The 24,915-nt window shown below is 42.8% G+C and overlaps 1 protein-coding gene across 3 annotated transcripts in view; it reads right to left on the bottom strand.

Annotated features, from left to right (window-relative positions):
* The window catches only part of CHD2 (chromodomain helicase DNA binding protein 2), a 94,943-nt gene extending 70,197 nt beyond the window's left edge, over positions 1-24,746 (bottom strand). For 2 of the 3 annotated variants that reach the window (XM_061595931.1, XM_061595933.1), the window contains exons 1-2: positions 23,785-24,426; positions 23,300-23,438 (exon numbers count right to left, since the gene is read on the bottom strand). In XM_061595931.1, coding sequence (XP_061451915.1) covers positions 23,300-23,361 — 62 coding nt within the window. In that variant the 5' untranslated portion in view covers positions 23,362-23,438; positions 23,785-24,426. Of the gene's footprint in view, positions 1-23,299; positions 23,439-23,784; positions 24,427-24,454 lie in introns of those variants that run through there. The other variant, XM_061595932.1, reaches the window with a different exon arrangement.
* Positions 24,747-24,915: the final 169 nt, after the last annotated feature.

Here is a 24,915-nt window from a genome sequence, read left to right as displayed (position 1 = left end):
AAATGGGAGAACCAACTTCCCACCCTACTGAGGGCCCTCCAGGGGCCCTCACGCCCTCTGGCACCAGGCCTGCTCCATGGTTTCAGTCGGGACCTCTCCCAGCCCTACCTAGAAATGCCAAGGAATGAAACTGGGAATTTCTGTGTTGAAGGCAGCTGCTCTACCAATGACCTATGGCTCTTCCCATAGGCCTTAAGATCAAGTCCAACCCCAATGAGCTCAGTATTATTTACACTGATTGGCAGCATCTCTCCAAGATTTCAGACAAGATTCGTTGCCAGTCTTACCTGGAGATGCTGGGGATTGAACCTGGGACCTTCTGCATGCCATGGCTGTGCTCTACCACTGAGCCATGACCTTTCCATCCTTTGAAACTTTGGGGAATTCAGAGACGGGGAGATTTAAATTATACCTACATTTAATTAAAGAAAACATTATTCCTCCGTCCCCAACCCTTAAAAGGAGCAAATCTCATTTCTGGGCTTCACTGTGGTCATCAGGTATCCCAAAAGAACTACTGTAGTTAGTTAGTTAGTTAGCCAGTTAATCAACAGAACGTTTAGTTGATTAATCTGCTGCCTTTTGACTGATTCAATAGAAACACATATCCCCAAATTCTCCATATATAAGGCTGCCGAGTCTCAGCACTGCCACAAAGTGTGGCGGGTTCCCAGAGGGCCACATTCCCTTCTGGGCAACCTTCTGAGGGCCACATGCCAGTGGCAGGAGGGGGTCAGAGACAAAAGTGGACAGAGCAACCAATGAAAATGTTACCATTGCACAGTAGGCTTGTTTCTACACATACACACACACACCAGGGCTGTGGAGTCTGTACGCCAGACCTTCGACTCCGACTCCGGCTCCCCTATTTTTCTACTGTCCGACTCCGACTCCTTCATAAATGGCAAATGTATATTAACTAGTAATAACACATTTATTAGTAAAATGGTAGCACAAGGCATTTCATCACCACCACGTGAATCCAGAGCTTGGAAAACTCCACAACTCCCACGAGCCCAATCCCTGGGGCTGATAGTTTAAAAAAATAACTTTTCCAAGCTCTGGGTTCACATGGTGGTGATGAAATGCCTTGTGCTACCATTTCACGACAGTAAATGTGTTATTACTAGTTAATATACATTTGCAATTTATAACGGAGTCGGAGTCAGTACATTTCTACTGACTCAGACTCCACCCAAAATTGCTCCCGACTCCGACTCCACGACTCCACAGCCCTGACACACACGCACACTCGCCCACCCCTCTCTATCCCCCAGCCAGGAAAGCAAGAGGTATGATCAGAGTTCAGGGCAACATTCCTGGGTGAGAGTCAGGAGGCTGAATGGGGAGGCATGCCAGAAGGAGATGGGATTGCTATCTGCATATATTTATTAGTAATTTGCATTAAAGGTTTTATTGTGTAGTTTTGTAAGATTTGTTGCTGTGGTTATAGTCTCCTGTACACTGCTTAGACATGTTTTTATACATTAAGCGTTGTAGAAATGGTCTAAAAAAGAACGACAACTAAAAATTCCATCCAAAGAGGGTATGAAAGAGGACCAGCGAAGGGTGTGATCTGGAGATTTGAGGGCCATACATTTGGCCCTCGTGCCTGAGGGTCCCTATCCCTGACCTACAAAGTTTGCTCCCTAATCCTAGCTGGAATGCAGGACAGCTGTGGTTGTTCAAGTGTGAGCAAAATGCAGTTTGCACGTGCCCAGAGGTACTCTTCTGATGATTATTTTTCTTTGCCATTCCAGACTTGATTCCAGGCTTGCAGCCAGTAGCAGAAGAGGCTTTGGGAATGCTGAGTTCAGAGATTGCTGTTGGTACAGTCAAGCAAAAGGTTTTTCAAATGGCACACTTCTATGCCTTTAGCTGGGGACTGATGTGTAAGAGCTTTTTGTGCCATGGAGATGAACATGATCACTTCCTGATTTCCGCAAAACAATCTTATGCAAATGGCATAGGGAGCAGACGAGACTGTGTTTTTCCCGGTAGTTGGCGACCCCTTTTTGGAAGAAGGTGGATAAACGTGTCTGGGACATAAATGAACTATTTTGTAGCAGATCATAACTGTAAAAGCTCTAATATTTTAATGTAGTAGTACTGCCTTCAAGTCGATTCCGACTTATGGTGACCCTATGAATAGGGTTTTCATGAGGCTGAGAGGCAGTGACTGGCCCAAGGTCACCCAGTGAGCTTCATGGCTATGTGGGGATTCAAACCCTGGTCTCCCAGGTCGTATGCCAACACCTTAACCACTACACCACACTGGCTCTCGATATTTTAATGGGATACCTTTAAAAAATCCACAAACAGGTATTAGGGCAATGCAATCAAAATGCCACAGAATAGTGTGCAACCTTTCGAGTTCCCCAGAACTCTTCGTCTGGCTAGATCTAGCCTGAGGAGCAGTTCTGGGGAACTCAAAAGCTTGCAAACTATTTTGCATCGTTTTGATTGGTTCAATAAAGATATTGCCCTAATATGTGTTTTGCAATTTTTCTATGGACCAAGATGTCTACCTTTGCTTTAAAAAAGAAAGGAGAAAAAGGCAACATTTGAAAGCGCACATCTGTCAAACACAAGAGGCAAAGCTACTTTTCCTCACCACAGACATCTAAAGGCTTTTCAGCAACCTAACACAAGCCACATACCAAACAGTCAAAGGAACTGCAAAATTAGCCACACAAAACAGTTCTGCGAAAGACCTTTAGGCAGAAAGGGGGTTTCCCCTTTAACAACAGGAAGCTGCTATTAACAGAGTCTCAAATGTGGTGGGGAGATAGAAGTTTTGCAATTGGCACACACTTGATCTCTGAGTGCGTTTCAGAAACACATCCATGGCTTTGTGGCAATAAGTGTCTCGAGCAATTTTACCCACACAAAGTCACTCTGTTATGTACGCTAAGCTGAAAATGCAGTACTAGTTCCAACTCTGATCAGCAGAAGCAGCTGGACTCCATCTGCCAGGGGTCCCAGCCTCCTTGGCCAATGGCCATGGATTATTATGATGATTATCATTATTATTATTTTACATTTATATCCCATTCTTCCTCCCAAAAAGGAGGCCAGGGCAGCAAACACACAAGCAGTAAAACAATTAAAACATCTAAAATCAGTTCCAATACAGATGCCGTTTGGGAAAGATCTCTGTTTGTTGGAAGAGGAAAGTCTTCAGTGCCATCATTCTCAAGGCCCAGTTCCTATATTGTGCAAAACAGACCTCCAGATAAGAGGGTATCTTCAGGAGGCCCTCACCTGTAGCAGTGATGGTAGTCCAGCAATATCTGAAGGATACCATCTTGGCTACTGCTAAACTGCACCAGAGAAATTCTCACCTCTCCCATGAATGTGCATCCTAAGGAGGCTCTCTCAGAAGATCTGTCTTATTCCACAAACTATCAATTTCAGTTAAGTTGCAGAATGGATTAATCCAGTATGGCCAGCTTGGCACAGAGGATGGCAAGGGGGAAATAAGGACAGGAACCACAGCAAAGGTGGGGACACTCTCCCTTAGGCCTGCACCACTTCTTATTGCTAGAAGCCAATTTAAACACGATTTAGGATCAACACCTGGGGAGGGCAGTGTGATGTTCCTATATTAATGTATATATGGTAAGTGCTGGTTGTTTAGAGTATACATGGTAAGTAGTGAAAGAGGAGGGGGAGTGAATGGGCAATAGAATGCTTGATGATTGGCTGAATGTTTAAAATGGCTGTTAGTATAAATGAAAGGATGACAGGTAAATCTGGGGAATGTGAGGTGGTGAATTGTGGAATCTGGGGGGAGAAGAGAAAGAGTGGATTGCTTGGTGGGGTTTAGAGAGTTGTTTACCAGGAGGGAGGTGGAGTTCGGATTAGTATTGAGTAAAACCATATGCTTATGTGCCTTAAGAAGAAATCTTGTTAATCTTGTTAGCTTTGTTATCTGTAATAAATACTTAATTTGGTTTACCAAAGGCCTGATCCTTGGCTGGGGTTTCACAGACCAGAAGGGAGGGTAAGGTAATGACCAAGGCTGAAGGGGAACTGTAACAAATGGTGGCAGCGGTGAAGAGAGTAACAATACCAGTATTCAGAGTCTCTGGGAATACTAGTATTGGGACGTTACTGGTGGTTGCCTAGCAGGGGGATCTGTTGAGATCTGTGCTAGAGCGGGGAGAGAAACCATAAGAGAGAGCGGTCCGGACTGGTGGAGTCCCTGGTGGTGCCTAGTGACAGACAGTAACCACGAGCAGGTAGGAACCTGACAGGGAGAGCCAGGGAAGGACGCATCACATGTGGTGTCAGTAGCGGTGGGATACGAACAACAGAGAATCCAGATACAGTGGTGTGGCAAACAGAAATAACAAAACAAGATTACTTGTGAGAGTGACTGGCAAAGAGTGTGTGGCAAAGAGTGAGTGAACTCAAACACCATGGCTGAATACATAAAAATGAAAAGAGAGGAGCTGGTGGAGAAGTGCATAACATTCAATTTACCTCACGAGGGTAAAGGGTAGATGAATTGAGGGTAGCACTTATAGGATTTGCAACTGCCCAGCAAAAACAACCTGTCAGAGAAGAGACCCCAGAAGGATATTTAAGCAATCCCGCTTATATAGAGTACTTGAGAGAGAAGTTAAGATGGGAGGCTGATGAGAAAGAAAAGCAGCGGGTCTTTGAGGCTGAGGAAAAAGATAAACAGCGGGAGTTGGAAGCTGAGAGATTGAGGATGGAAGGTGCAGAGAAGGAAAAACAGAGGGAGTTGGAAATTGAGAGAATGAGATTGGGGTTTGAGGAGAGGGAGAAGCAACGAGCATTGGATGCCGAATTACAAGTAGAAAAGTTAAAATTTGATAGAGAGAAATTTCACTCTGAGGAGGCAAGGAAAGACAGAGATGGAGCAAAAATAAAAATGACTCCAAAGGACTTTGCTGTCTATGAGCCTGGTCAAGATCCTCAAATTTACCTCAGCACCTTTGAAAAAGCAGCTCAGTTGTGGGGGCTACCTGAAGATAAATACATGCAGTATTTATCAAACCTGATTAAAGGGGAATTGGCTGAGGTATACCAATATTTCCCCTCAGACAGGCCCGTCACCTATGCTGAATTCAAGGAAGCAGTGTTTAAAAGATTCAGACTGGGGCCTGATTATTTTAGAAAGCTTTTCAGAAATTGCCAGATACAGACAGGGAGGTCTTTTGTGGAACTGGGAGCAAAGTTGCTGGATATATTTGGAAAGTGGATGAGTAGTGCCAAAGCTCAGTCAGTGGAAGAGGTGAAAAGCCTCATGATACTGGATCAATTATACCATCAGTTACCACCAGAAATAAGGCTCCTGGTCAAAGACCGTTCCCCTACATCTGTGCAGGAGGCCACAGAGATGGCGGATCACTTCGCCTCTAATAGAACTGGCTGGGTGGGGAAAACATCAAGAGAGTTTAAACCCAGACCATATAGTGCTGGCAGAAGGGATGTGGTTCCACAGCGAGTGAGTCCTCCATTAAAATCTGAAGGGCACAGGACACCCCAGAGTGGATCTGTGTACCCTAAAAGTGAGGAGAAATTATGCTACAAATGTGGTAGACCGGGGCACCTACATTTTCAATGTGAGGTTGCCAACCCCATTAGTAATCCTGCTCAGACAAGGGCAGTGAAAACAGAGCCCAAGGCTTTAGAAACAGCGAAAAAGGTTCAGTTTTGCCAGATAAACTGGACAGAAGTAACAGACCTTGATTCAAGTCTGAGAGAGGAAGTGAGTGTACAAGGGGCAAATTATTGGGCATTGCTTGATACTGGTGCCGCTCAGACATTACTGAGGCCAGATTTAATAAACTCTGAGGTAATATTACCTCAGGAAACTGTGACTATCCAAGGAGTGAGAGGTCAACCAGAAAGTTTGCCTGTGGCTCTGGTGGATATGACTTGGAGAGGCCGAGAGGGCCGATATAAAGTAGGCATTAATGCCCAGCAACAAGAACCAGTAATACTGGGAAGGGATGTAATGGGCGCCCAAGGAAAGATCTATGTAGTGACCAGACAGCAAATTGGCAGAGAAAAAGAAGCCATATTAAGGGGGGCTGAAACAAACAGGGTGGAATCTGTTAACCAGCCTCAGGTCACCATAGCAACCACTAGCAGGCCTGCTGAAGAAGACAAACTGTATCAAGTGGTCTCTGGGGAAGAAGCAGAGCAATTCAGGGAAGAGCTGCATAAAGATATCAGTTTGAAGCAGGTAAAGGAACAAGCCCTGACCCAACAGATTCCTTTCACTGACAAACTGAGGAATCAAGTTGTGTGTGAGAATGGGATTTTATATAGACTGTGGATGCCTGCTGAGAGAAAGGATGAATGTGAACCAGTGAAGCAATTGATAGTACCTAGCAAATACAGAACCAGATTGCTAGAGGTAGCCCACGATGTCCCATGTGCAGGACATCTGGGAATAAAAAAGACCAAGAGGAGATTGGCTGCACATTATTATTGGCCAAATATCTCCAAGGATGTAAAACAACATTGTCTATCTTGTGGAATATGCCAAAAGGTGGGAAAGAGTGGAGTAAAGACCAAGGCACCCTTAAAGCCCCTTCCTATAATTGGACAACCCTTTTATAGAGTGGGAATAGATTTGGTGGGCCCTTTTTCCAAACCCACAAGGCATGGCAAGAAATATCTAGTGGTGGTGGTGGATTTTGCCACCAGGTACCCAGACGCAGAAGCACTGAGATCTGTAGAAGCCCCTGTAGTGGCAGAGGCTTTATTAAAAATCTTTATGAGGCTGGGTTTCCCTCATGAAGTGCTGACAGATCAAGGCAGTGTATTCATGGGAGAAGTGATGCAATGTATGTGGAAATGTTGTGGTCTAAAACATCTAAAGACCACTACTTACCATCCCGCCACTAATGGGCTAACTGAGAGATTCAATGGAGTTTTGAAGGGCATGATCAGAAGCTATGTTCAAGATCACCCACAAGACTGGGATGAACGGTTGGGATGCTTCTTATTTGCATACAGAGAAGTCCCTCAGGAGTCAACAGGCTTCTCACCCTTTGAACTAATGTTTACTAGAAAAGTGAGGGGACCTTTGGAACTGCTAAAAAATTCATGGGAAGGAACTCTGGGAGAGTACAAAACTTCTGTAGTAGATTTTGTATTGGAATTCCGCAATAAATTAACATCAATGATGGAAGCAGTGAAAGAGAATTTGAGTCATGCACAGGAGAAGCAAAGTTACTGGTATGACAGAACAGCCAGAGAACGTGTGTATGATGTGGGAGATATGGTTATGGCGTTCATACCCAGGAAACATGACAAATTACAGGCTAACTGGGAAGGACCATATACCATCAGAGAAAGGCTTGACACAGTGACGTATGTAATTACCACAGACCAATTAAACAAAAACAAAGTGGTTCATGTAAATATGTTAAAGCCTTACCATACCAGGGATGCACAGGTGTTGCAAGTTACCTTATTCCCTGAGGGAAGTGGGCCTGAACTTCCAGATTTGGTACAGGAAAGCAAAGACAAAGGAGGGGTAGATCAAGTGGAATGGTCAGAGGAGGTAGAGGAAGAAGTAGAAGAAGAGATTCTGAGAGTTTTGAAAACCTATAGGAATCTCTTTGGCAGCAAACCTGGCCGAACCAGTATAGTTATACATTCCATTGATACTGGAGATCACGCCCCAATCGGATCTGTTCCGTGCCGTGTGAATGGGAAAGTTTTGAGTGAGATCAGGGAGGAGGTGGAAGATGTGCTAGAGTTAGGAGTGATCGGGGAATCCATCAGTCCCTGGGCCTCAAGTATTGTCCTGGTTCCGGAAAAAGATGGAACGACAAGGTTTTGCATTGATTATCGGCTAATCAATAAAATTACTGTCCCAGATGCGTATCCTATGCCTAGGGTAGACGCTATGTTAGAGTTATTGGGGGCAGCAACCATTATCTCTACACTAGATCTCTGTAAAGGATTTTGGCAAATGGAACTAGACGAGCAATCCAGAGCCAAAACTGCCTTCAGTACACCAGATGGGTTATATGAGTTTGTGACCTTACCCATGGGACTAAGGAACTCACCAAGTTCATTTCAGAGGCTAATCAATACTGTGTTGCGAGGCATGTCAGGTTTTGCAGTGGCCTATATCGATGACGTGGCCATTTTTAGCAAGTCGGTGCCTGAGCATGTCCAACACCTGACAACAGTATTGGAGGCCTTAAGAAAATCAGGCCTCACAATAAAAGCTAAGAAATGCCAGTTTGGACTAAAGGAAGTAATCTATTTAGGACATAAGGTGGGGAGTGGGAAAATCACCCCCTTATGGAGCAAGGTGGAGGCAATACAAGCGTGGCCGATCCCCTTAACCAAAAAACAAGTAAGGGCATTTCTGGGTGTGGCTGGATTTTATAGGAAGTTTGTGAGAAATTTTGGGGAAATAGCAACCCCCTTGCACGAATTAACAAAGAAGAAGTGTTCTGAGCGTGTGGTATGGACGGATGAATGTCAGAAGGCTTTTGATCTGCTGAAGCAAGCCTTGTGCCAAGGACCCATATTAATAGCACCAGACTATGAGAAACCATTCATCGTGGCTACAGATGCGTCGGACCTCGCGCTGGGAGTCGTCTTGCTACAGGAGAGAGAAGGCACTAGACATCCAGTGGCGTACCTGAGTCGCAAGCTGACGCCGAGGGAGAAAAACTATTCGTCGGTCCAGAAGGAGTGCCTAGCGGTCGTGTGGGGACTGAACAAGTTGCGCCCATACGTGTGGGGACGAAGATTCACAGTGACTACGGATCATCGGGCCTTGTTATGGTTGCAGACTATGAAAAACCACAACACTATGCTGCAGAGGTGGTCCTGGGCCCTACAGGACTATCAAGTGGACTTCCAGTTCATAAAAGGCAAGGACAATGTACTGGCCGATGGACTTTCCGGGCAAGTGGCTGGGACTGCAGTGACGTGACCAGACAGAGGAACAAAGAAAGACATTTTCCCCATAGAGACTTTTATTTGTTAACGCGACGTATAAATCCTAGAACAGGAATAATACTCTGCTGTTGTTTAAGGGGGGGGGAAATGTGATGTTCCTATATTAATGTATATATGGTAAGTGCTGGTTGTTTAGAGTATACATGGTAAGTAGTGAAAGAGGAGGGGGAGTGAATGGGCAATAGAATGCTTGATGATTGGCTGAATGTTTAAAATGGCTGTTAGTATAAATGAAAGGATGACAGGTAAATCTGGGGAATGTGAGGTGGTGAATTGTGGAATCTGGGGGGAGAAGAGAAAGAGTGGATTGCTTGGTGGGGTTTAGAGAGTTGTTTACCAGGAGGGAGGTGGAGTTCGGATTAGTATTGAGTAAAACCATATGCTTACGTGCCTTAAGAAGAAATCTTGTTAATCTTGTTAGCTTTGTTATCTGTAATAAATACTTAATTTGGTTTACCAAAGGCCTGATCCTTGGCTGGGGTTTCACAGACCAGAAGGGAGGGTAAGGTAATGACCAAGGCTGAAGGGGAACTGTAACGAATGGTGGCAGCGGTGAAGAGAATAACAATACCAGTATTCAGAGTCTCTGGGAATACTAGTATTGGGACGTTACTGGTGGTTGCCTAGCAGGGGGATCTGTTGAGATCTGTGCTAGAGCGGGGAGAGAAACCATAAGAGAGAGCGGTCCGGACTGGTGGAGTCCCTGGTGGTGCCTAGAGACAGGCAGTAACCACGAGCAGGTAGGAACCTGACAGGGAGAGCCAGGGAAGGACGCATCACAGGCAGCTATGAGAGAACTAGAGAATGTCCTCAAATGCAAAGATGTATCACTGAACATTAAAGTCAGGATCATTCAGACCATGCTGTTTAACATCTATATGAAGCCCTTGGGAATAGTCATCAGGAGTTTTGGGGTGAGGTGTCAGCAGTACACTGATGATACCCAGCTCTATTTCTCTACAACATCTGAATTGGGAGAGGCCATGCAAGCCCTGGACCGCTGACTGGACTCAGTGGTGGGCTGGTTGAGGGCCAATAAACTGACTCTCAATCCTAGCAAGACGGAGATGCTGTGGGTTGGTGGTTCCGGAGTTCGGATAATTGGTCGGTTGCCTGCTTTGGATGGGGTCATACTCCTCTGAAAGAGCAGGTGTGTAGTCTTGAGGTGCTTCTGGATCCATCTTTGTCACTAGAGGCCCAGGTGACCTCTGTGGCTAGGAGTACCTTTCACCAGCTTCGGACAGTAAGACAGCTGTGCCTGTTTCTGGACAGGGATAGCCTGACCACTGTTGTCCACGCACTGGTAACCTCCAGATTGGATTACTGTAATGCCCTCTATGTGGGGCTGCCCTTGAGGTTGGTCTAGAAGCTGTAGCTGGTGCAAAATGCGGCGGGGAGACTGCTCACTGGAGAAGGTTATCGCCAACATGTCACTCCGCTATTGAAAGAATTGTACTGGTTACCTATTAGCTACCGGGCTAAGTTCAAGATTCTAGTTTTGGTGTATAAAGCACTATACAGCTTGGGACCAGGATACCTGAAAGACAGTCTTATCCCTTATATACCCAGTCAATCACTATGCTCTGCAGGTGAGGGCCTCCTGCAGATACCATCTTATCAGGAGGTCCATTCCACACAACATAGGAAATGGACCTTTAGTCTAGTGGCGCCTACCCTTTGGAATTCCCTCCCCTTAAATATTAGACATGCCCCATCTCTGTTGTCTTTTTGGCACCTACTGAAGACCTTCCTCTTTCAACAAGCCTTTTAAGTAGAGACCTTATCCCAGTTTGCATCTGTGTTGGAATTGCTTTTTAATATATTTTTAAACGTTCTTTTCTAATGTTTTTAAAGCTTTTTAAAAAATGTTTTTAAAGATGTTTTGTTTTAATATGTTTTTAATTGTTGTTGTGTTTTAATATATTTTGAAGTCTGCTTTTATGATGTTTTAAAGTGTTTTTAAGAGATTTTATTTGCCGCCCTGGGCTCCTACTGGGAGAAAGGGCGGGATATAAATCAAATAAATAAATAAATAAATAAATAATCAGACAATGAAAGGTTCCCTGGGATACGGATGTTTTAGTGAGTGAACAAAAAGGATGAAAGGGATCAAGCAGAATACCCAGCACCACAAATGATTAAAGAGTGTCCCTGGTATATTGTATAGGAAGCCTCTTCCCAGTTCATGCTCAATGAAGAGAGAGAAAAACTAAACGCTAGTTTAGACTTAAAAGAGAAAATAATTCTCCACTGATTACAGCAATGTGATATTTTTTATGGGGGGAATCAGTTTTCTCTCTTGCACAAAGGGGGGGGGGCTCCCAACAGATGCTCATAATGCAGGAAGCAAAGTTTCAAGACACAATGACTTTTTTTCAGACACAAGTAGGGTGGGATCCGTTGGCTGGTGCTGGTTCGAAGGTCTGTATCGATTTCAGTTTGTTCTTTATCCGCTAGCCACTGCTTTTACCACTCTGGATTTTTCCCTTTGCAAAATATTGATATTAATGCTGATATTTCTTAAGGAAATATTGATAATTTTAAAGGAAATATTGATGCAATTATCATTCTTAATATCAATATTTTAGAGGTGAGGCGTTTTGGGTTTTTTTAAATCTCTTTCTGAAAATACGTGCGGAAAATCGCTACATGAAAACCCAATCCGCAACTATAGAGAATAAGCAAATTAATTGAAAATTTGGTACCAAATTGAATTGGGTGGAATTCTCACACATCCTAGGCACAAGCGTTCTGGGGGGAGGGCGAGGGAGAATACAGGATGCCATCTGGCTAACTCAGAGTAGACCCACTGAAATCAACGGACATGAGCAACTTGAGTCCATTGGGCTATACCAAGTATTAGTCCTACTCAGAGAAGACCCACTAAAAATAACAGACATGACTAACTTGGGTCCAATAATTTTAATGAGTATGCTCTAATTTTAACTTAGCTGGACATAACCAATTGATTTTAAAGGGTGTGCACTCTGAGCATGACTTAGGCTGCAATCCAAAACATGTATACTCAGAAGTAAGCCCCACTGGGTTCAATGGAACTGACTCCCAGGTAAGTGTGTACTGGATTGCAGCCTCAGTTGGACAAACCCCAGAATAAAGTTACACACACACAGTGGAGGCTGGTCCATTAGGACTGCTGGGGCACAGCTCTCCCAATGAGAATATCAAGCAATTTTTAAAAAATCACCTTAAAATCTCAAAGCTACAGTTTTCTGTTTCACACACATTTTGCAATTTCTTGAATTTACAGAGGCTTGAGAAGGCAATTCTGTCAATCTCCTGTTCTCTGGCCAATCAGCTCTCTGCACCGCTTAACCAATCCTAATTCAAAAATGCAGCTATGGCAGGCAAAAATGTCCCTCCCAGGACTTGCATTCATTTTTTTAACTGGGAGGAGAAATAGCAGATGGTTTGTGTGTATGTTGCAAGAAACTCTGTGTTAACAATTTCCCTCATGAAAAGCTGGGTGGAGAAGGGCAGGCTGATCTGAGCCATTTGTTACTCTTAAAGAGTATTTTCAGCATGTGGATATGTTTGCAGCAAACCCCTCCTTTAGCTTCAATTTAGAATATCTTGAATGCAGAGGAAGATGCATGGTCCTATTATTTGTAGCTTGCTTTTTGGTGAGTTTTGTCAGTAATTTCAAAAATGAAAGTTTGGGCTCTAGCCCTGTCTGGATATGACTCCACATCCTCCCCCAAACTTGGAAGACATTCTCCCTAATCTCAGATGTAACAGAGGCTTGTTATGATTAGTCTGGTGTGATGTACTCTGCTCATGAGCAGGGATTATTCACATTTTCAGGACTAAACCATGCACTGCAAATATATTCTGCTGTAACCTGGCTCAAATGAAACAATTTTGTGTCTACTGGTTGGAATACCTTGCTCATTTAATTTAGAGAAAAATGTGTTTTGGATAATGAAAAGTTAAATTTATTTTGGGGGATGGAAAACTGCATGCAACTGGAAGCAAGTGTTGCTCTTATTTTAAAAGTGTGTGTGTGTGTTTATTTTATTGGTAATGGATGTGTAGGTGTAATCAATACATGAATTCAAACACTTTTGTCATGGTTTCATTTCTAAACAAGAGGTGCGGAGTCAATCTTGCCTGCAACCCATACTTCGCCTTCTTCCTTGGAACTTCTTTATTGTCCACAGATGTGCAGATAATTGCTTTTTTTTAGTGAGGAGACAGGAGAATTCTGCACATGTGTAATGGCATACTTTCCTAAATAAGTGCTCTACAAGTCCTATTGTGATAAAAACAAGAATAAAAATTACAGCCCTACCGAGTCAAAATGTTACCAGCTGGCACTGCACAATGTGGGAAACCTATAACTTGGTAATAGTCTTCCTCTTTGAATCCAAAACTAGTGGACCTTGACATTCATTTAAAAAAAAAAAAATCCATGCTTTCAACAACTGCACATGAAGGGGGTTCAGTGTAACTCCCAAACTCACTGCCAGCATCATAAGCAGTAGGACTCCTAAAGCAGTTGCCTCACTTGTTCAAATTTTTGCTCAGTGGGATCAATAGTACCATTAAGGCTTTGACCCACCCCAAGCTTTTCCTATTTTCATCCACTCACGAGAACCTTGCGAAGTATTGTCTTCCTGAGCAACAAGGGAAACGAACGTGAGGTTGGCTTTCTGGGTTAAGCATGATCTCGGAAGGGTGAGTGTTTTCTGTCTGTGCTATCTCATCCCCCTTTACTGGTGCAGGCCATGCATCAAGCACAATCAAGTGTGGCGGCCTGAAATTTTTGCCAGCGCTTTATGCTTCTGCAGAAAATTTTCCATTTAAGTTTATAAGAAACAAAAAAGGTAGATTCAGTCTCAAAGATTCTGAGAAATAGGGCTTTTAGAGCATTAATAAAAAGTGTTACTCATCGATTCTCCTTTTTTGTCATTTCCACTGGATGCTTCCTGTTTTTGTGTGTGCGCGTGTGGAGGGGGGTATAAGTTTATTAGTAACAATGAATGGATGCCAAACGCAAATACAGCATTAGGCAAGCTTGGCCGTCTTCAAGTTTTTTGCTTCATTTCCTAAAAACAAGTAAAACAAACATGCTAAATGAGATCATTCCCCGGGGCACAAGAAATGTTTCCACTGCAACCTGAAAATTACACAATGCAAATTGGGCTCATCTGCATAGGAAAATTTTCCAGTTCATAATTTCCTGGAAAACCCACCTCACTGGTGGCTGGTTTGCAGGGGCAGGAGTCTATGTGTCTTCAAACTGGACTGCTGTGCCCCTTGGGATTGTAGAAAGACCAAAACTAGCAGCAGGGGGTTAGAAAGTTATTTCTTTGCTTACTGCTGATTTTGAACTTCCTTTTGCATTTCATTAAAATCTTCAAGGGCCACCTTACAGACCTAACATGTTTTGTTGTTGTTATGTGCCTTCAAGTCAATTTCAACTTATGGCGACCCTATGAATCAGCAACCTCCAGTAGCACCTGTCATGACCCACCCTATTCAGATCTTGTAAGTTCAGGTCTGTGGCTTCCTTTATGGAATCAACCCATCTCTTGTTTGGCCTTCCTCTTTTTCTACTCCCTTCTGTTTTCCCCAGCAGTATTATCTTTTCTAGTGAATTGTGTCTTCTCATTATGTGTCCAAAGTATGATAACCTCAGTTTCATCATTTTAGCATATTTATTGTGGCATAAATTTTTGCGGAGCTCGAGTCCACTTCATCAGATGCAAATTCCCTTTGCAAATTGTGGTGGGGTTTTTTCCTCCCCTTCGGTGAATCATTTCATTGCAATAATAAAAAATCTGACTTGTAGGCTCCATCCTATGTGAATCTTTTGATATGTTTTGTGATGTATTGTTCCTTGATTTATACATATTGAGCTGCTGTGGGCACGGTCCGCTGGGTGGAAAAGTGACACATTAAACCTAAAAAAAAAAACTAACCATGGGCCAGAGCAGATGCACCTGGAAGGCAACTAATCAGTTGCAAAGGATTTCGGTATAGCACCAAAAGGGCTAGAAAATACATATAAACTTTTCACGTATTTGGAATACTCCCATATTTTTTTTTAAAAAAAACCTGTTTACACTAGCACAGACTGGGCTAGAGCCACTCACCTTTGTATACTAGTTTTGTTTTTGCTTTTTAGGGATTTTAAAAAACATTGGTAATTGTTAATACCACCACACCCCAGCTTCAGGCTTGAGTGGTAGCCTACTGTGCCATCTCAGGATTCTGCCACTTCATTCTGCAGCAGGTACAGAGCAGATCTAAAACACACTCTCCCTTTTTTGGTGTGGTGGCAGTAAATTAAAATGTAACTAGATATATCCTCCGTGTTACTGTACCTTGGTTTGTCTCATATATGCTTTTCTGAAGGATGGGGCTGTCATGTGGATTTTCTGATGTCATCACACAGAACCTTTGAAAAGATGTGTTGTACGAAGTTCAGAAAATTCTGACTCTGTAGGCAGAGGATAAGGCTATCAATGGCTACTAGCTAAGATGGCTATGTTCACCCTCCACTGTCAGGGGTAGTATGGCCACATTCACACCAGACATTTATTCCACTTTAAACAGTCATGTCTTCCCTCAAGGAATCCTGGGAAATGTAGTTTGTGAAGGGTGATGAAAGCTGTCAGAAGACTCCCGTTTCCCTCACAGAGCTACAATTCGCAGAGTTTTCTGGGAAGAGGAAATGACTGTTAAACCACTCTGCCAAACTGTAGCTCTGTGATGAGAATAGGGGTCTCCTAACAATTCTCAGCACGCTTCACAAAGTACACTTCCCATGATACTTGGGGGGACGCCATGACTGTTTAAAGTGCAATAAAAGTGGAATAAATACCTGGTGTGATCGGTATCTGTCCTGCTTGCAAACTTCCCATAGGCAACTGTTGGCCATTGTGAGAATAGGATAATGGACTAGATGGCCACTGGCCTGATCCAAGAATGCTCTTCATATGTCCTTAGCGGAAGAAACGATTAAGATACATTGCCCGTGTATTTGGCCGGGTGTGTGTGTGTGAAGGTGGAGACAGAGAGCCAAGGTGTATATACACTATTTCTTAACGTAAGAAGAGCCTCCCAGCTCAGGCCAGTGGCCCCTCCAGTCCAGCATCCTGTTCTCACTGTGGCCAACCAGATGCCTCGCTGGGAAGCCCAAAAGCAGGATCCGAGTGCAAGAGCACTCTCCCCTTTGGCAGTTCCCACCGACTGGCATGCAGAAGCAGACTGTCTCCAGCCATAGGACCAAAATGTATTTCTGCTCAAACCAAGTACAGCTAACTTAGAAAAAGGCTACAGAGGTGAAACCCATTCCTATAGGTTGGAACACAAGAAGGTGCCTTATACAGAGTCAGGCCATTGGTCCATTCAGCCAGGATCAAAATGAACGTAGCTCCCTTGCCAAATAAACCCTGTATATACAACAAGATAGTTTCCGCCCAAATTAAATGTCACAAAACAGGAAGCAAACATTTGAGTCCAACATGACCCTTCATCAGGCTAGATGTTCAGCAAAGTAATGACTAGAGAGCTCATAACAACTAGAAGCCGTGCTTTCAGTGTAGTGGGCCCAAGCCTGTGGAACTCAACTGAGATTAGACAGGCACCCTCCTTGTTGAACTTCAGACACAAGACTAAGCCTTTCTTGTTCTAGTAGGCATTTTAAGGCAGTGTTTAGTTTTAGGATGATTTTATTGTTTATTTCATGCATGGTTTGTTTTTACATACACTGCTTAGAAATGCAAATGATTAAGCAGCTTCAATTTTTTTTAAATAAAGTGGGAGGGGGGATGCAGCTTTTGCTATTGAAACCATTATGTCTCCATTGGTTAAAAAAATATGGGATACTACAGGGTGTTTGCTAACAACCATTGTTGCAACACATTAGGTGGAATCTAATGTTACTGATAGTCTCAGCAGACCTATTGCATTCCATGGACAAGTTTGTTGATTTCATTAGGTCTGCTCTGAGTAGCACTAGCATTGAATATCAACCACTGGTTTGTCCCCATTCCAGATGTGAAGTGCCCACAAGGCAGATGATAGTAGGTTGAGTGTTTAAGAACTCGGATCCATAAAAAGCAATGCACATTTTTTTATTTGGGGGCAGAAGGGAAGTTTTAATGACTGAACTGCAAAGTGGATGACTAGTAAAAAGCTACAGATTGGGGCAGGGTTGAAAAAGCACAGATAAATAGGGTGGAGGTGGAGGAAGAATTAAGTATAAAATATGCAACTTGAAAATTAAGTAAAATCAACTTGGCTGCAGTCTGATTATGTATGCACATGGCAGGTTCTCCTTTTTTATTAGTGTTTGCTGACGTAACAGACAATGGCAGGAGTTTAAAGTTACCTAGAACGATGCCATTTCTCTCCTCAGGAAACCAGATTCTTTACTTGGTGTGCTTCTACATGAATTAGAGCCAATAGCTCGCTTGCAAGGAGTAAGAATGAGGCCATCTGTGACTCAAATCTGTACATTCACAGAAAGAATAATGGGGAAGTTGGAAGACAAAAACTAGTCTTGTGACATTCCAGATCTCTTACATCTTAACTGGATTAAGTTTTCTGTCTTTACAGGCTCTCTTCTTACCTATAGTCTTCACATACTAAAAGCCTGGTGTAGAGAGTGGAATGTCAAGCGCCAGTTTTGCAAGGGTTCAAAGGGTTCATCAGAGCATCATGCAGAATCCAAGACAAAACTGTCTGGGATTATTAACAGGAGTTCATGACAGAGCAACCACAAATGTTAATCCATGTGCCAAGCATTTCATTTCAAAGGTTTTCAAAGCGCCATTGACCAGCCTGAATTATTAAGACAAGGACCTAAACTGGAGCAAGGATGGAGTACCAAAACCTATTTTCAGAAATGAAAAACATTAAAAGAGCGCTTCTTAGGAAGTGCAAAGTGCATTTCCCTCAGCACCACAGCCAGCCCAGCACATATTCAAAATTAAAGGGATGAGCTTTCCAAAATAAAACAGCATAATTTTCAGGCAGCTGTGATTACAGGCACCTGTTTTTTAATGAAATCTCAATGAATCTAAATAGTAAATATTTCAGTAAATGTTTCTACGACAGAGCTTCATCTGAATTACAAGATTACTGGGCATTAATCATTTTTCCTACCGAGCAGATTCATGCCTGAGAAGCCCCACTGTTTAAATATGACCTAAGGAAGGGGGCAAGGGACTGCCCCACATAATGGTCATTTCTTGCATAAACAGCTCTGTTCTCCTTAAACTGTAGCCAAATTAAACATAGATGAACTTTGCACCCCTATACATGTGAGGAAGGTATCCTAAAAATGAAATTATTGAATTCTCCCAGAAATCTGATGAGGCTTCTGACAAAGTGTGGTCAATAAATATGCTAGCTTTCCAGACCTCACAGGATTCCGTTGCTATTCTCCCAGAAACAGTTTTGAGCATATGGGTGAAGGAAAGCCATGCCTTTTTGGCAGAATATTCTGATTTGAGGGCTTATTGGTCTTGCTGCCCCTGCCTACGAAGACACACGTGCTTTTCCACAGCAGTGATGTTTATAAAGTGCTGCTTGCTTTAAAAAAAAAATGCAGGCACTCCACTGCTGAGGCTGTCTCTGCTTTCCAGCCCCGCGGAAGTGAAGGCACTGCATGCAAAGGGCTCTTTCTAATGCGCCCTGGTTGGCTGAGCAGGGAGAAAGCTGTCTGGCTCTGAGAAAGGAGAGTCGGCTGACTGACGTCGCCAGAGAGGCAGGGCTACAGCAGCTGCCAGAGCTCTGCCGCCGTTAACCCTTCTGTCACCGAGTGAGCAGACAGCCAACCAGAGCTCTCGTCCAGCCCCAGACGGCCTTTGAACTACCCACCAGCAACTTCCTGCTGTGCTTTTTCTTTTTTTTTACCAAGTACACAGTGCAATGCAGTATATGGCTATGCGGCACAAAGGAACAGCCATTTTGTGACAAACTCGACTTGCATCAAAATTGCTTAGCGTTTTCTTATTTGGCTCCTACCCACCTAACCTCCTTTTCTTCTTCCCCAGATCATGGTTCATGCCCTACACGGCAAGGAATATTAAAGTCTTCCCCCCCCCCCCGGCTCCACAAACACCAGTAATTCTCTCCCCCTCCACCCCCTCACTCATTGTCTCCAGCTAAAAATCCTTTTATATGAGTGTGGTGCTTCGTAAAATGGCCGCCACTGACTGAATGTGCATTGTTAACAGAAATCTGCATGGTGCAGCCCCTGCTTCCACATTTAACAAGAAATTGCTCTGAATAGAAAGCTCTGAATTTGCAGGGTGAGTGTTAGAAGGCTTTAAGAAAAAGGCTGTTTTTTAACTCTGTACTCTGATGTAGTCTAAATGTTTATAGACTGGAGCATGAAGGCAAATATACAAGTTGCCATAACAAAGATTTTGCAGCGTATACACACATTGTGAATATCACACAAAGCAAGCCTCAAACAGCTATTAGCTTTGTTAGAAATGGCATCATCATGCAGCCCCATCTTGTGTGTTACTGGATACCCTAATTCTGTGTGGTTTTCCAGGATTTCACCGATTCCATTGTAGCTTACCTCCAAGTAACAGCCCAATCCCAACTATGCTTATTTGGAAGCAACTCCCACTTCTCTTATGCTGAGAACAGGGCTGAGTACAGAAACAGGATTGCAACCTTGTGCAACTTCTTGTGTACAGAGTTCCCCAAACAAAGGCTTGATTTGGGACCTGCTGCAGGTGCTTCTATCACCTTAAATGAGTGGTTGCTAAAAGAACCACAGCAGGCATAGGTAACCTGTGGCCCTCCAGATGTTGTTGGGACTCTCAGCTCACATCAGCCCCAACCAGCATGGCCAATGATCAGAGATGATGGAAGATGTACATCAGCAACAGCAGGAAGGTAACAAGTTATCTACCCCTAATCTACAGCAAGCTTGGGGATGGGACCCCAGTTAAACTCCCTTACTAGGGAGATTCAACTAACATCCTCCCTCCCTTTCAGGTAGCAGGTGAAAACAATGTTACTTGAAAGAGCTTTCCATTAAACACAACATGCATCAACATGTTTACTCATGAGTCCAACTGAGTTCGATATGGCTTGCTCCCACATGGCATAGATCCGATTGTGACTTATATTAGGTTTTCAGATGGAGTTTGTCTTGCAAGTCTTTTCAAAATGTTTTATGTTTGGCTTTTCTATTTTTTGACTGTAAGCACCACCGGAAGCTATGCTATTAAAGTGGCACAGAAATTTAATAAACAAATTATTCATGTGTATATGGGAAATAAGGTTAAAAGAAAGACCTTGTGCAATGTTCTTAATAGTTAATGCCTTTAATGAAATCTTTTTTTAAAAAAAGACTTCCAACTAATGAATATGTCCTATCTCGTTTACAACCTAAACCTAACGTGGGCAACCTGTGGCCCTCCAGACGCTGGACTACAAATTCCTTCTGCCCCAGACAGTACAGCCTACAGTCAGGGATGATAGGAGTTATAGGCCAACAACATGAGGAGAACCACAAGTTCTCCAACCATGACTTAAACCTTGGCAGGTTTTGTTGCAGAATACAGTAGGGCCCCGCTCATACTGCGGGTTCTGTTCCGGACCGCCGCTATAAAGCAAAATCCGCTGTAAAGCGGAACGCATTGACTAACATTGACAAAAATGGTGCCCGATGGCCGAAAAACACTGTAAAACCGGAACAAGCGCCGTAGGAGCAGGGCCTTTCTGCAACTGACAACCGCTGTATCGGTGGAACGCAGTAAAGTGGAGCGCTGCAAAGCGGGGCCCTACTGTGAGCCACTGCAGCTTCTTCATTCAATATTTTTGGTCATGACCATGTCAGAACACTCATCATTTTAGCCACAGCACCCACTTATTAGGTTATGAGGCATCAAACTTTATGAAAGAGACTTCCAAGTTATAAAACTAGAGAAAGCTGCAAAACCTGTAACAGGTGACAATTGTGCCACGACAAGTTGTACTTGACCATGGACCTGGAGCACACCTGAGCTGTCTATAATTTGGGAATTTTATTCCATCCAATATATCTGAATACCGAAGAACGGGAGAAGTAGCAATTCCAAAGACCTTTAGCCATATACAATCTCTCTTCTAAAACTGGGGAAGAAGAGTTAAAAAGCAACCCCTTCCTCAAGAATAAAATGCATTTTCAAAGTGTTTCCCAGGAATTGTGGTTTGTGTACAATGGATTCTTGTAGACTTAAGCATGAGAAGCACTTATGAAAAATAGTCTTGGGCCAATTTGCGGGGGGAGACAAGGAAAAGAAAAGGTTATTCCTTCTCCTAAAAACCATAAAAGGTACATAGAGCTAGTCCCACCTCTCTCTCTCTCTCTCTCTCTCATGTTCACATTTACCCACCCCTTCAACCACCATCCCAAACTTACAACTCATCTTCCAATCAATGGAGGACTTGACATGTTCCCCCACCCCCAATCATTCAGAAAGGAAGTTGCAAGTTATGATGTGTGCACACAATTTCAGGTGGCCTTCCTAAAAGCAATTTCCCCGACACACCTCCTAAATTTATACCCAAAAAACCAAAATACATTTCATGACACTGATACAAGTCGCAGCTCAGAAAATAAACATCAAGAAGGAATAATTTACACAGTGCTTAGTTGCTCTCAGAGTCCATGTGATTGAGTACTGCTAGTAGTAAATACATTCTGATGAAAAAAGGCAAAGGGCATGGGGGAGGAAGAGAGGCATTTGGATCTTTATTTTAATATAATAGGTGTTAACATATTGCTTGATGTTGGGCATACAATCTGTTAACCAAGAAACCAAAAGTTCATGTGTGAAGGTTATGCAAATAATATACCCAAGGGGAAAAAAAAGGAAAGAAAATGTCAAAGAGTGGTTAATCTAATCTTCTAATTCAACACAATTTCACAGCATTTAAATGTTTAGTTTGGTGTTCTTCACAATGCTAAATCCCTTTGTTGAGTTTATCACGTTTATTTTTTAAAAATGCATTTTTTATCAACAACCCGGAATAGTCGATTAATTTCAAAAACAATATTACCAAGTCAGCAGTTTGACGTTTACAACTGCATGACAGAGTTGCGAGTTCCACAGAGCTGAAAATTATGCATTTAAAAAGATCCAAGCTTTCCTGTACCTTTGTGGGGAATCAAATGTCTTTTTCACCCCCATCAAAAATTGCAATTAAATCAGTTTTGGTTTTCAATTAAATATATCCACCTCCACTGCAATATTTTATCTTTTTTCAGTCTCTTAATACTAAATATACTGCAGGAAAACACCCTCTATCCAGGACTTTTCTACCAAAAAAGTATAATTTCAAATTCTAGTATATTTATTGGATTAAAATCTAGACATCATAAAGTATCCATACACTTGCCACAAGTACAGATTGGTACACAAGTTAGTTTCAGGGTTATAAATGCTCAAACAGTAAAAAAGTGTTTTTAAGTAACAAGTAAATATGTTGCAAAAAATTAGTATTAGAATTCTTACGATATAGTGTTACACAAAAAAGTGTCAGAAACAAATTAAAAATGATAATTTTTATTTGGCTGGCCTTCCCACCACCTGCAAAAATTAATACATATAAAATCCCAAACATCAGGAGTATACTTCAAGTTAAAAAGAAAATAGCCAAGATTCTGAGATGTCCCACTAACTTAGGTCACTTCTCTTTTGAATGGAACTACTATCCGTGAGAAAATCTGGTTAAAGTGTATCAAAACATGTTAAAATACCTAAAACAGTATCAAAGTTCTGTAAACTCAAGATGAATATCAAGCAAGGGGTGTCAACCACACATACACTTTCTGGGTTTTATTTTAAAATTATTATTTTCCCATTCATGTAACTTTGTGTAGTTTCTTATTTACAATGCTATCAGGCTTCTGTCTGGCCTTCAAGTGAAGTTTAGACTTCAGAAATTCTTCAAAGAAAAAAAAATCCCTTATATGTAAAATGGTGCAATGCAGTAAGTGCTGTAGAGGCAAGGTCATTTTTCACCGCACAAAACCCCTCAAAAACACAAAATTCAGAAGCTGAAACTTGCATAATATAAAGGAAAAGGTTCCATCTGTAGAAAGGTGGTCTACCTTTTAACTATGGCATGGGCCTTTTAAGTCACACCACAACTTCCAGAAATTGCAACAACAACAAAAATTAGGGTGTGGCATATTAGCAATCTCAAGGTCATTCCTTAAGAAAATAATCAAAAGCATCGAAATATACATATTGTTTCTGTCCCGGTGGTTAACCCAAGGATGCCAAAAGGTAAACTGTGAAATCAGGTTAGTACAAAAAACAATAAAGTTGATAGATCATACCTCGATACATTGCTGTGGACTGAACCCTCCTCTCCTTGGCTTTTATCCGTATTTCTCATCATCTTTTTATTCTTAAATAGTTAAGGGAAAGGTAGAGGGGTGGCTGTGTTTGCTTTGAAGTCCTGTGCCCAGGTATTTACTGTCAAAAGTTGAAAGAAAGGTAAGGTCCCAGTGTGTGCCTTTGGCTTTCAATACCAAGAACAAAGTCCTGACGCTGCAATGATATTTCTTACAATAATGCAGAAGGCTCATCAGCACGGGAAAAAAATTATATTACACATTTTTTTGAAGAAAAAAAATACCACGAGGGTACTCAGCCCTGGGGAGCATCCTACAAACTTTCCTGAAGTCACCCTAGAAGCAAGTATTCTCGGTATTTTATTGCGTCATTCCAGGGTCGTTCGAACCGGTCGACAGAAAAAAATCAAAAGTATTCAAAAAGCGCAAAAAACCCTCAAAACGGTAATTAATAATCGCCCACCTACCTGATCCAAGCACCGGCGGCAGGTCCAACCCGATATTAGTTTCGGGTCGTGGGAAAACATTACCTCCAAAATATTTCGGAGGTTAATACAGGCGGAGCGGGGGGGGGAGGGGAGCCGGATTTCTTTTGAAAAATAATAAATAAAGAGTTTAATCCCAAACGATCTGCATTCGTTAAATCGCCAGAGGCAATAATTAAAGCCAAAAAAGAGGAGTAAGAAAAAAGATCCGGAGGAAAAGCTCATTAGGAGAGCGCACAAAAATGGAGGTACGCCATGGCTTCCAAGCTGGGAAAAACAACGACCTGGGCTGCCTCCACGGCTGCTTCTCTCCAACAAGGCGAGAGAGCCCCCAAAAGCTGCTTTTCTGCCCGAAAAACGCCCGATCCCCTCTACGCTGGTCCCCGCGAGAGACTAGGGGCCGCAGGAGCCTCTTGAGGCTGCCCAAAAGTTGGGCAAAGTTGCGCAAAAGTGGCGGAGGGTGGAAAAAGGAAGGGAGGCTCAACGCGCTCTCCAAGGCACAGCCGCCATCTAGAGCTTTCTTCCCAGCTCTGAGCTCTGCCTTTGATTGACACTCTCTACATTTACCCCACAACTCAGGTGATGTACCATAGACCCACCCCTTCATTTCCACCCAAAAAAAAGAGGGAGCCTCCACCTAAAGGGAGCTTACCCCCATCACTGGCATCTTCACCCAACTCCCATCTGTAGAGGGAGAAACTTAACCCCATCTGGTTCAGACACCCTTTCCAAGCCAAAAGAGAGATTATTGGTTGCTTTTGTTGGAGAGGATTGCCTTGGATTTCTGTCCTTGGGCTAAAATTACTTCCTCCCTCGACAGGAAGTTGTGGTACAGCAAGCCATTTTGAATGAATGGAAGTGAGACTGGTATCCAGTGGGTTAGCATCAGTAGTCCACATGGGAAGGCTAATACCCCCAAAGGGTAATTGTAAAAGAAATTGTTCAAATAGCTCATTTCTAGGAGGCATTAAGACACTAATAGCCCTAATACATAAATCTGAGAAAAGAAATTCCAATGGGGTCTTTAAAAGTTCTGTATTAGCCCTTCCGCCTCAATAGCGCCTCCCTACTGGCTCTGTTTGTAAAGAACAAAACTGTAGCTCTGGTATTCCA

This window comes from Rhineura floridana, chromosome 14 (assembly GCF_030035675.1).
Source record: "Rhineura floridana isolate rRhiFlo1 chromosome 14, rRhiFlo1.hap2, whole genome shotgun sequence".
NCBI classification, from domain to species: domain Eukaryota; kingdom Metazoa; phylum Chordata; class Lepidosauria; order Squamata; family Rhineuridae; genus Rhineura; species Rhineura floridana.
The sequence above is the reverse complement of the archived record's forward strand: the minus strand, read 5'-3'. Positions and strand labels throughout refer to the sequence as shown.